At 42.3% G+C, this 11,244-nt stretch overlaps 1 protein-coding gene across 8 annotated transcripts in view; it reads right to left on the bottom strand.

The window, feature by feature from the left end:
• Ambra1 (autophagy and beclin 1 regulator 1) overlaps positions 1-11,244 on the bottom strand; it is a 196,998-nt gene that overhangs the window by 33,477 nt on the left and 152,277 nt on the right. For all 8 annotated transcript variants that reach the window (XM_008851566.1, XM_008851570.1, XM_017802809.2 and 5 more), the window contains 2 exons: positions 2,172-2,360; positions 1,176-1,330 (listed from right to left, as the gene is read on the bottom strand). In XM_008851566.1, the coding sequence (XP_008849788.1) occupies positions 1,176-1,330; positions 2,172-2,360 (344 nt within the window). The remainder of the gene's footprint in view (positions 1-1,175; positions 1,331-2,171; positions 2,361-11,244) is intronic.

Genomic DNA, 11,244 nt, shown 5'->3' with positions numbered 1-11,244 from the left:
CAATTTATTATCTTCCAGTATTTTGCTAGTGAATTTCTGTTTTAGAAGAGGAGGATTTGGCATTCTTAATTCATTGCCTATTCCTCCCCCATTTGTCTATATTTTTTAATTTTTAAAAATATTTATCATTTTTATTTTATGTGTATGAGTGTATTGCCTGCATGTATGTGTGTGCACCCGTGTCGTGCAATGCCGCAGAGATCAGACGAGGGCTTTGGATTCCCCTGAAGAAGTTAAGAACGGTTTGTAGCCGCCATGTGGGTGCTGGGAATCGAACCTGGGTCCTCTGCAAGAGCAGTCAGTGCTTTTAACCGCTGAGCCATCTCTACAGCCCCTAAACATTTATTTTTAATCATGTGTATGTATACATGTGTCTGTGTGTAGATATGTATATGTGATACAGGTGCCCACAGAGGCCAGAGGTGTTAGATCCCCTGGAGCTGGAGTTACAGGTGGTTGTGAGCTGCCTAATATGGGTGTTGGGAATTGAGTTTGGGTCCTCAGGAAGAACAGAATGTACTGACCCATCTCTCTAGTCCCCAGCTCATAATCTTGGATGTGAGAAAGTTCTTGACTTGTGTTTCTTGGTGCTGGGGGCGGCAGGGAGGAGGCTGCTAGCTTACACGCTAGGCAAGCATACCACCGCCAAGCTACATCCTCCCATTTCCTACATTTTTATTTTAAGATAAGGTCTCAGTGGCCAGGCATGGTGGCGCATGTACTCAATCCCAGTACTTAATCCCAATACTTGGGTGGCAGAGGCAGGTGGATCTCTGTGAGTTTGAGGCCAGCCTGGTCTACATAGTGAGTTCCAGGACAGCTGGGGCTACAGGGAGACCACGTCTCAAAAAAAAAAAAAAGTCTCACTAAATTGTCTGGGCCAGCTGTGAATTTACTAAGAAACCCTTCATGGCTTTGAACTTGTAATCCTCTTGTCTCAGTCTCCTGGAAGCTAGGATTACGGGCCAGTGAAATGGGCACAGCTAGCACAGCTTCTGTGTTTCAATAATCCATAGCTTCCAAAAATGAGGCCTACTGTTCATGGGTGGGATGGACTAGAGCACTTCTTTAGAATCATGACAGCTAGAAGATCATACCATGGTCCCTCATTGTCTTCCCAAGCCCAGGAGAGCTGCACACACTGGAGACACAAACAGTGGTACAGCGGCACTCACCCTCATGGAGGTCTCACCACCATGGGCCTGTTGCAGCCTGAAGACCTGGGCTACCATGTGTTCTGTGGAGGGATGCAGCAGGATCCTTCGTGAGGCCAAGCCCACCATTACATATCGGCCCATTGGGGAAAGGCTCACCGAAATGGCATTGGGACCTGAGAGCCAACAGAACAGAGACATTTCCCAGAATTCTTGCCATTCTAAAGAAACAACTTTTATGCAGTTTGTTTTCTAACTTTCATTATTTATTTGTTCACCCTGAGGTTATCTCCTAGAACTATTGTAAGTAGTAAATGGAGAAGGTGTACACACACTAAGTAGAGTGTAACATATGCTTAGTACCTACTAAATGCTATATATTGTTATCATAGACCTTTAGAACACTGGTATCATGCTGTGAGCATTGTTTTGAAATCTTTTTTTTTTTCACTTAATGCATTATGAATACTTTCCATCATTAAATAAGGCTTCATAAGAACATTTTAAAGCCAATTGTATTTTATCCTATCATTGCACCATCATTTATCTGAGCAACTGTTTAAAAAATTCTCTTTAAAGAATTTGGTGTTTTCTTATATACAGCACTGGTATGTATGTATGTAAATCTTTGTAGTTTTCTGTTCTGGTTATTTCCTTAGAAGTAGAATGTCTAGATTAAAGAACATACATATTTTGGATGGCTTTAATACCCAAAGCCAAACTCCCTTGCAGTATATGTTTTCCATGCCACAACCCAAAAGCTCCTTCCTTATTCCCAGCCTTCATAAGAGAAGAGCACTGGTGATGCTACTGTGGCAGGGAGGACTCTTACTGTGAGATTCTTCTGCAATGCTACAGCCAGGACTCCTGCAAAGCAATCTTTCTCTGGCCAGTGCCCCAGTGAAGGCAGAGGCAGTACATAACCATTACTCTCACCCACTCTGTGCCTCACCTAGGACTGCCCATGCCAAGCCATCAATGTCCCTCTGTCATTAGGTTGGGCTTCCTATCCCTTACCAAATCGCTTGGTGTAGAGCATTTCCCCCAGGTTATGGGGGGCCAGGGAATACACTGCCAGGATGCCTTCATCAGGAAAGCCCCTCTGGCTGCTGGGGATGAAAGCTGCCAGGAGCTGGCCATCTGCAGAAATGTCACAGCTGGCATCATTGTAGATCTTGCAGTTCTGTACCAGGACATTCACGGAGGCTGCATTGGATAAAAAGAAAAAAGTTTCAACATGACACTGTAAGACCAAAAAATTGGGGGGTCTTTCTAAGGGTATGAACCTTCTTTGGAAATGGGGTAAGGTGCTTATTTAAACAAAGATGCTGGGAATCAGGAAGAAGGAGAAGTAGGAAAGATATGTGCTTCTTCCACTCCAGTAGAAACCACAGCATAGTCCGTACCACACAACCACCTGCTGAGTCTTAGTTCACACTTGGGAAACATTATTTGGAGATTAGATAAGGAAAGTTACTAAAAAACTTCCTGGAGAACCACTCACCAGCTGTTATTGTCCAAAAGATTACAACTACAATGCTGAAAACACAAACCCACTGATTCCAAGATAAGGGGGACACAGGTAGAGCTTTCCTGGGGCAGCAATCCTACTCAGCAACTGCTATATGATCCCAGAGAAGGAAGTAATTTCAGAAATGCGTCTTTCTCTTCAGGAATACTAATTCCCAACCCCACAAACAAAGGAAAAAGAGAAACAAAGCTCTTGCACCGGACAGGACAGCAGGGCTGCATGCATTTCTCACTATACTCTGTACTTCCTCTACACCATAAAACAAGCCTCATCTGCACCTACAGTTACTCAAAATAAAGCACAAGGCTACCAAGTCAGCAGGCTGGGCTTGCTAAGGAAGCAGAGTTGGGACCTGGAGGCATGTCTGCTGGAGAGAAGAATCCACTCCATGACTGGACTAATGAGATGTTAGCTACCACAGAATAGCCTATATGCCTGGCTTTGGTTTGCATTTGAACCCTTCTGCCAATTTCCACCGTGGGATTCCCTGCCAGGGGAAAGTGGCTTATCCTTGATGTGAGGCTGGAACAAAGAGGCCCACTTGCCACCCATAGGCAGAACAGCACATTAAAACAGACTGAGCTCCCCTGAGCTTTGTTTTACTTAGTTCTGCCTCACATAAAGTGACTTTATACTTGTTGTCCTATTTGAAAGAGATATCCACTTTCAAAGGCATAATGGTTAAAAAATAAGTTTTAAAAAAGCCAGATCAGGGCCAGACGTGGTGGCACACACCTTTAATCCCATCACTCGGGAGGCAGAGGCAGGAGGATCTCTGTGAGTTCAAGGCCAGCCTGGTCTACATAGTGAGTTCCAGGACAGCTGGAGCTACAGGGAGACCCTGTCTCAAAAAGACAAAAAACAAAAACAAAAACAAAACCCAGCTCAGCCACCCTTACCAGACTCCAGGTGATCTATTCCAGTAAGCCAAAATATGACTGAGATGTCAAGGAAAAATTTCCCTAGGAAATTAGTCATGGAAAACAACAAAGAAATGGTTTTAAAGGCTCATAGGATGGGGGACTCAGAGTGATTTGTAAAATTGTGTTTGTTTCCTTTTCCCTATGTGCTGCTAACAAAGGTAGAGATGACAGAGTATATTAAAAATGACATCAGAACACATTGATTAGGCTGTTGTGCCAACCCCCAGGGGCTGACACCTACAGTACCATTACACACAAAACCAAGGACGGCTCTGTTTGCTAACTAATAAAATAATGACATCCAAATACTTATTGTTATCACCATTAGGCCTCTCTGCTGCTCAGTTCCCAACCCACCATCTGCTCCAGCCTGTATGGCTAGATTTATCTCGGTAGTATGGGACTGTCTGTTTCTGATACAGGGTCCCAAGCCTTTTGCCAAAAACATGGCAATCTTCTTCTCTGAATCAACACGTGATTTCAGTTGAGGACACAGAAACAAAGGAATTACGGGAAGCTTCAGGACTGAGTCCATCCTGGTTTTCTGGTCTTGGTATTGGCACAGGCCTCAGTAAAATAAAAAGAAGTAAACAATTTACGATGTTATTTCCAAAAGCAGGGAGAGTAAATAATAAAGTAGGACTTGATAATAAACAGGAAGGTAGGGGCTGGAGAGATGGCTCAGCGGTTAAGAACACTGATTATTTTTGCAGAAAACCTGGGTTCGAATCCCAGCACCCACATAGCAGCTAACAACTGTCCATAACTCCAGTCCCAGGGGATCCAACAGCTTCCTCTATCCTCTGTGGGCACTGCACGACATGGGTGTACTTACCTACATGCACGCAATACACACATACACATGAAATAAAAATAATAAATAAAATTTAAAAAAAGAACTCTATGGAGTTCTTTGGACTCTATGGACTGCTTTGAATTTTATCTATACTTAATATCACCCCAAATGCATAATGAGCATATAATCCCAGCTACTCAGAAGGCTGAAGCAGAGGGATAGCAAATTCAAGGCAACAGAGTAAACTCAAGATTGGCTTGTGAGGTGGTTTGAATGAAAATGTCCCCCATAGGCTCCAAGTGTTTGGACATTTTGTCCCCAGATGATGGCGCTGTTTTGGGAGGTTTTAGAAGGTGTGGCTATCCTGGAGGAAGCACGTCACTGGGGGTGGGCTTAGAGAGTTCTTAAGCTTTGCCAGATCTCCAGTCGCCCTCTTGCTTCCTGTGCCTGTGTGATGAGGTGAGAGCTTAGCTTCTGCTGCTCCTGCTCCAGCCACTTCCAGCCACCATGCCTCCCTGCCATGATGGACTATAATTCCCCTGGAACCGTAAGCTCAAATAAACCCTTCCTGCTATAAATTGCTTGGGTCAGTGTTTCTATCACAGCAACAGAAAAGTGACTAGAACAGCTTGGTCACTTAGTGAGACCTGAAGATAGAAAGTAAAAAAGAGCTAGGGACACAGGTCAGTGGCAGAACATCTGTCTGCATGATGCCCTAGGTTCAATCCCCAGTACCACCAAGGGGGATGGGAGAGATCACATAATGACCCTAAAACTCATCACTAGTATCTTTTAAAAAGCATCTAACTGATTATGGGGATGAGAGATGGGGAGGAGAATGCAAGTAGGCCTTTTCTTCTGGAAAGTTTGGCTCAAAGCCTGTGAAAACTGGGCAGATGGACAAAAAGCATTTTGTCAGCCTCAATTCCAAGTCACTGTGTTTGTGTTTGTATTATCTTATGATAATTCCAAATCAATGGCCATCTCCCAAATTTTGCCCCTTGTCCAACTCTGCCCAAATGGAATAGAGAAAGAGGCAACAAGCTTCTTCGGTATATAGCCAGTGTTGAGAATTTTGCAGCTAGTGATCCATCTATCTAGGGTTATGTTTCTATTCTAATGAAGGGGTTGTGGCAGGCATAGAGCAATGTGGTTAGCGCCATAACAGAGAGCAATGGGGAATAGGTTTACAATTTCATAGCTCCAATTAGCAAGTTACACTTGCTGCTTGTTATCTATTAATTTCCCAGGTAGAAACAAATGGTCAGTTAGAATGGTCAGTGGTTGACTGCGCCAAGTCACTTGTTCAGCTTCCCCTTATTTGGCTAAAATTTTATGCATTAATATACACAGGAAGAGAGTTCCTAGATCTCTGGTATTTGTTTTCTTGTAAAGACAAAGAACAATTTTATCCTTTTTGGATTCAGCAATAAAGTAGGCAGGTAGCAAGAAAAACATGGAGTATAACAGCCTGAGTCACTGGCAGCTCATGTCACTGGAAAGCTGTGCTGTGTTTCATACCTCACTTTGCCACACAGTCCACCAACTACAGTAAGCATCAACATTACCTGGAGAATGCTGGGCAGAGCCTGATCACCTGCATTTCCAGCAAGGCCCCAGGTATCTCTGGTACTTTTGGTCTGGGATCACATTAGAGAACTGAGCAACTGGTTTTCCCGTAGAGATAAAATATAATGGAAAGAATTGATAGGGCAGTTAGCTTAACAGCTAGGGGTACAACTCAATGGCAGACTGCTTGCCTTGCTTATGCCAGGTCTTGAGTTCAATCCCCAGCACTGAAAGAAAATAAAATCAAAACTACTTAAGAGGTTCGGGGGTGGGGGTGCTGGAGAGATGGCTCAGCCGTTAAAAGCAGTGGATGCTCTTGCAGAGGACCGGGGTTGGATTCCCAGCATCTCCATGGTAGCTAAGAACTGTCCTAACTCCAGTTCCAGAGGATCTGACACCCTCTTCTGACCTCCGAAGGCTTTGCATGACACAGGTGTACTTACACACATGAAAACAATGCACTCACACATAAAATAAAAGTAATAAATTTAAAAATTTTTAAAAAGAGAGATTCATGAGGCTGGAGAGATGGTGCAGCAGTTAAGAACACTGGTTGTTCTTGCAGAAGATCCAGGTTCAAATCCCAGAACCCACATGGGAGCTAACAACTGCCCATAACTCCAGTTCCAGGGGATCCGACAGCCTCTTCTGTCCTCTGCAGGCATTGCATGACACGGGTGCACTTACCTACACGCAGGCAATACGCACATATACATAATAAAAAATTTCAAAAAAAAAAAGATTCAGGAGAAGCTGAACATGGTGGTGTGTGTCTGCAATCCCAGCACTAGGGAGGCACAAGGATTACAGTACGTTTGAGGCTGACCTGGTCTACACAGTGAGTTCCAGGTCATCCAGAGTTAGAGAGTGTGACTGTGTCTCAACAAAACAAAACAATAACAAAACAAAAGCCAAGAGGTTCAGGTGCCATCTTCAGGAGGAGAAAAAAAAAAAACAAGCAGAAGACAGCAGGAAGCCATGTTCCAGACTCTGCAATGTAATCTCTTCTCAATTAGACATTATTGCCAAATGAACATGCCCTAGCAGGGGCTAGAAATACTGATGCCTGGAGAAGCAGATGGCTCTGTCTTCCTATCAGATCCATAAATTATAAACAAACACCTTGTACAAAGATGGATAGGAGCCTATTGCTAGCCGTCCAGATGAGGCCATGGGAGCAATCAGCAGTTGCAGTGCTTTACAAATACATTATACACTGATCTGGAAAACCCAGGGGGATTTAAATCAGCAGCAAAATTTCCTCTTGGCTATCTCCAAGTCCCTCTGATTTCAGCAGAAGAGCAGAGCTCCAAATAACACTATAGATTCCCCTTACAGGCATCAGTTACCATATTTTGTGTGCCACTCATCTATTGTATTTCTTGTGGTCTCTTCTGCCAGGATACTCCAGTGATCAAAGCCATTCACCAAGGAAGAATTTAGTCTAAAAATCATAACGACTTTAATTTGATCCCCCTTCCCTTACTTCTTTTGTCTCAGTTTTTTTTCTTCTTTAAAATGAAAGCAGCATTAAAAAAAAAATCTCTGAGGGCTAGAGAGATGGTTCAGAAGAGGTTAGGAGCACTTGCTGCTCTTCCAGAGAACCCACGTTCAGTTCTCAACACTCATGTCAGGCAGCTGACAATCTCCTGCAACCTCAGCTCCAGGACATCTGACAGCCTGTTCTGGCCTCTAGCACCTATAGTGAACACACATACACACAAAAGTAAAAATCTACACGTGGTTTTGTTTTGTTGTTGTTGTTTTTTTTTTTTTTTTTTGGTCTTTTTGAGACAGGGTCTCCCTGTACCCCCAGCTGTCCTGGAACTCACTATGTAGACCAGGCTGGCCTTGAACTCAAAGAGATCTGCCTGCCTCTGCCTCCCGAGTGCTGGGATTAAAGGCGTGCACCACCACACCTGGCTTCTACATGTGGTCTTATTCACAAAATCCTAAACTCCTTACAGATAATTCATTAACTTCCTTAATTCCAAGTGAGAAAAAGAGGTAGCAAGAATCACTAACATAATTCCAAAAGAAGTTAAATGCAATTCAAAATAATCACATAACCAGCAACTTGGTACCTGCTGAACCCATAAATAAAACTTAGAATCAATACCTCTCAAACCAGGGCATGGCTTCCAAAACCTAAAGCTACCCCTCCACCAGGGGGCAGGTGGTTTTGAAAAATGAATCCTACAGCAAGACAGAGTCCCAATTTACTCTACTGACTGAATCTATTAAGGGTAAAAGTCAAATTATAACTATACCTTGTTGGACCAACAAACGAATAGTTAAAAGTAAAAAATAGGAACCTCAGGTAAAAGTGACAGTCATTCCAGAGGGTAATGCCATGGAAAGAAACATTGGGCATTTCAGGTATATACACACACACACATCCTAAACTGTAGGAATGAATGCCTTCTGAACAAATTACTTTTATCTAACCTTGTAGCCAAAAAGTTAATCTTCGATATCATTTAACATTTTCTCTGCTTGTTTATAACGTAAACAAGATTACTAGCTTTGGGCTCCTCTTCTAACCTAAACATGTATCTTTAATCCCTCAATACCCTTTACCCAGAATAAAATGCGTGTGCATGTATGCGTGTGTGCGTGCGTGCATGCGTTGTAGGTAGCATCCATACTGGTTAAAAGCAATGAAAAGTAAAAAACAAAACAAAAACAAAGAAAATAAAAAAGCAATGAAAAGCATCCCATTTGTCCATTTGTGTTGTAAACAATAGGTGGGATTAGACTGGTAGCATTTGTTTATGCTTATATATGCTGTTCTAGGTTAGCAGGGGTCAGAAAGAGCAAAATTCGTCTCTGATAAAGGGTCTACTTTTCCTCTCCCATTTCATACTGTGTCAATAGAAAGCAAGGCCTTTGTTTGAGAACAGTTTTGAGAGACATCTGAAGAAACAGGTTCTCATTTTTTGTTAAAATGAATGCTAAAGGTCAAGCTGTAATTATTCAGGCATCACTTTGCCACATTAAACTCTTAAGAATTAAGATTTTTCTTAAGTCTAAAACTCTTAAAAAAATTAAAATTTTTTTTTTTTTTTTTGTAAACAGGGTCTCATATATCCCATGCTGGTCTCAAACTTCCTATGTAATTAAGGATGACCTTTAATTTCTGGTCCTCTTGCTTCCATTTCCTGAGTTGTAGGATTACAGGCACGAAATAATATGCCTGGTAATATTATTATTTAACATTGTTAAGATGGTAACTGCCAACGCCTTAAGAAAAGACAAAGAAATCAAATGAGTATAGACTGCAATGGGGACCAGTGAGATGATTCCCTGGCATGTATGTATACACACACACACACACACACACACACACACACACACACATACCACACGCACTAAATAAGTGAATGAATAAATAAATGCAATTGTTTTAAAAAAGACTGCAGTGGAGGCAGTAAAATTATGATTATTTTTAGGTCACATACTCAGAAAACCTGTAAGATTTAACTGACTAGATGCTATAATCAGTAAGTAAATTCCGAAGATGCTATTTTAAAAACTATCTCATTTAGGGCCAGGCATGGTAGCACACGCCTTTAATCCCAGCACTCAGGAGGCAGAGGCAGGCGGATCTCTGTGAGTTCAAGGCCAGCCTGGTCTACATAGTGAGTTCCAGGACAGCTGGGGCTACAGGGAGACCCTGTCTCAAAAAGACCAAAAAAAAAAAAAAAAAAAAAATTCAGTTTTTTTTTTTAATTTCATGTATATGAGTGTATTGCCTGCATGTGAGTGCATGCATATCATGCAGTGCTGCGGAGGTCAGAAGAGGACTTCGGATTCCCCTGGAACTGGAGTTAAGGAGAGTTCGTAGCTACCATGTGGGTGCTGGGAATTGAACCTGGGTTCCTCTGCAAAAGCAGTCAGTGCTCTTAACTGCTGAGCCATCTCTCCAGCCCAGAAGATGCTATTTTCAAAAAATCAACTTACACTAATGACCTGAAGAAATGTACAGTTTAAAAAAAATTTATCATTTTTTATTTTATGTGTATGAAGTTACTGCCAGCATATGTGCACGTGCACCTGTGCCATGCAATGCCTGCGGAGGTCAGAAGAGGGCGTTGGATGCCCTGGAACTGGTTACAAATGGTTGTTAGCTGCCGCATGGGTGTTGGGAACTGAACCCAGGTCCTCTGTAAGAGCAGCCAGTGCTCTTAACTGCCGAGCCATTTCTCCAGTCCAGAAATGTATAGCTTTTCTATAAAGAAGATATTAAAACATTCCTAAGACTATAAGAGAGGTGGGCCTTGTGATCCAGGTCAGAAACCCTAGTTTCTTAGGAAATGAGAAAGAAAAATTGCAAGTTCAAAGCTTGTCTGGGCAATTTAGCAAGGTCTTGCCTTAAAATTAAAAACAAAACAAAAAAAGGAATAAGGATGGAGCTCAAGGGTAGAATGCATGTCTAGCATGTAAGGCCTTGAGTTTCATCCCCAGTATCATCAGGAAAACAAACAAACAGAACAATAAAAAGGGAGACAGAGAGTCAGAGTCTCGGAGGGACATGGTATGATGAAAATCATACCATGCTGCTAAATAAGATACCACAAAGATACTGAATCTCCTTAAGTATATTTGCAAATTAAATGTGATTACAGTAATTATACTAAAACAAATTTTGAAGGGGTATAAAAAGATGGCTTTCTACCCCCTAGCTGAGGAGCTATTGATAGTTGATGGCTGCTAGGAGAGGGAAGTTTTCTTTAAGGGTGTGGTTTCTAGTAGGTTGACCATGCTCCAGTAGATGGCCACACACCCATTTATAAATGGGCAGTACTAATTAGACTCTGTGGGGCATATAAATTTAAAGGAGAGGGGGAGGGGAGAAAAGAGGACATCAAGTTGGCAAGGAACATGAGGGGGGAATCTGGGAGGAGTTAGAGGGGGGTGTGGGGTGTGAATGTGATCAAATATATCAAATACATGTATGAAATTCTCAAAGAATAAAAAAATATATTTTTTTAAAGTTGGCTTTAAGCTGGGCACTCTGTGGGGCATATAAATTTAAAGGAGAGGGGGAGGGGAGAAAAGAGGACATCAAGTTGGCAAGGAACATGAGGGGGGAATCTGGGAGGAGTTAGAGGGGGGTGTGGGGTGTGAATGTGATCAAATATATCAAATACATGTATGAAATTCTCAAAGAATAAAAAAATATATTTTTTTAAAGTTGGCTTTAAGCTGGGCATGCTGGCGCACGCCTTTAATCCCAGCACTTGGGAGGCAGAGGCAGGGATTGTGAGT

Source organism: Nannospalax galili, unplaced genomic scaffold, assembly GCF_000622305.1.
Source record: "Nannospalax galili isolate Female #2095 unplaced genomic scaffold, S.galili_v1.0 scaffold2046, whole genome shotgun sequence".
NCBI lineage: Eukaryota > Metazoa > Chordata > Mammalia > Rodentia > Spalacidae > Nannospalax > Nannospalax galili.
This window is presented reverse-complemented; position numbering and strand designations above follow the sequence as displayed.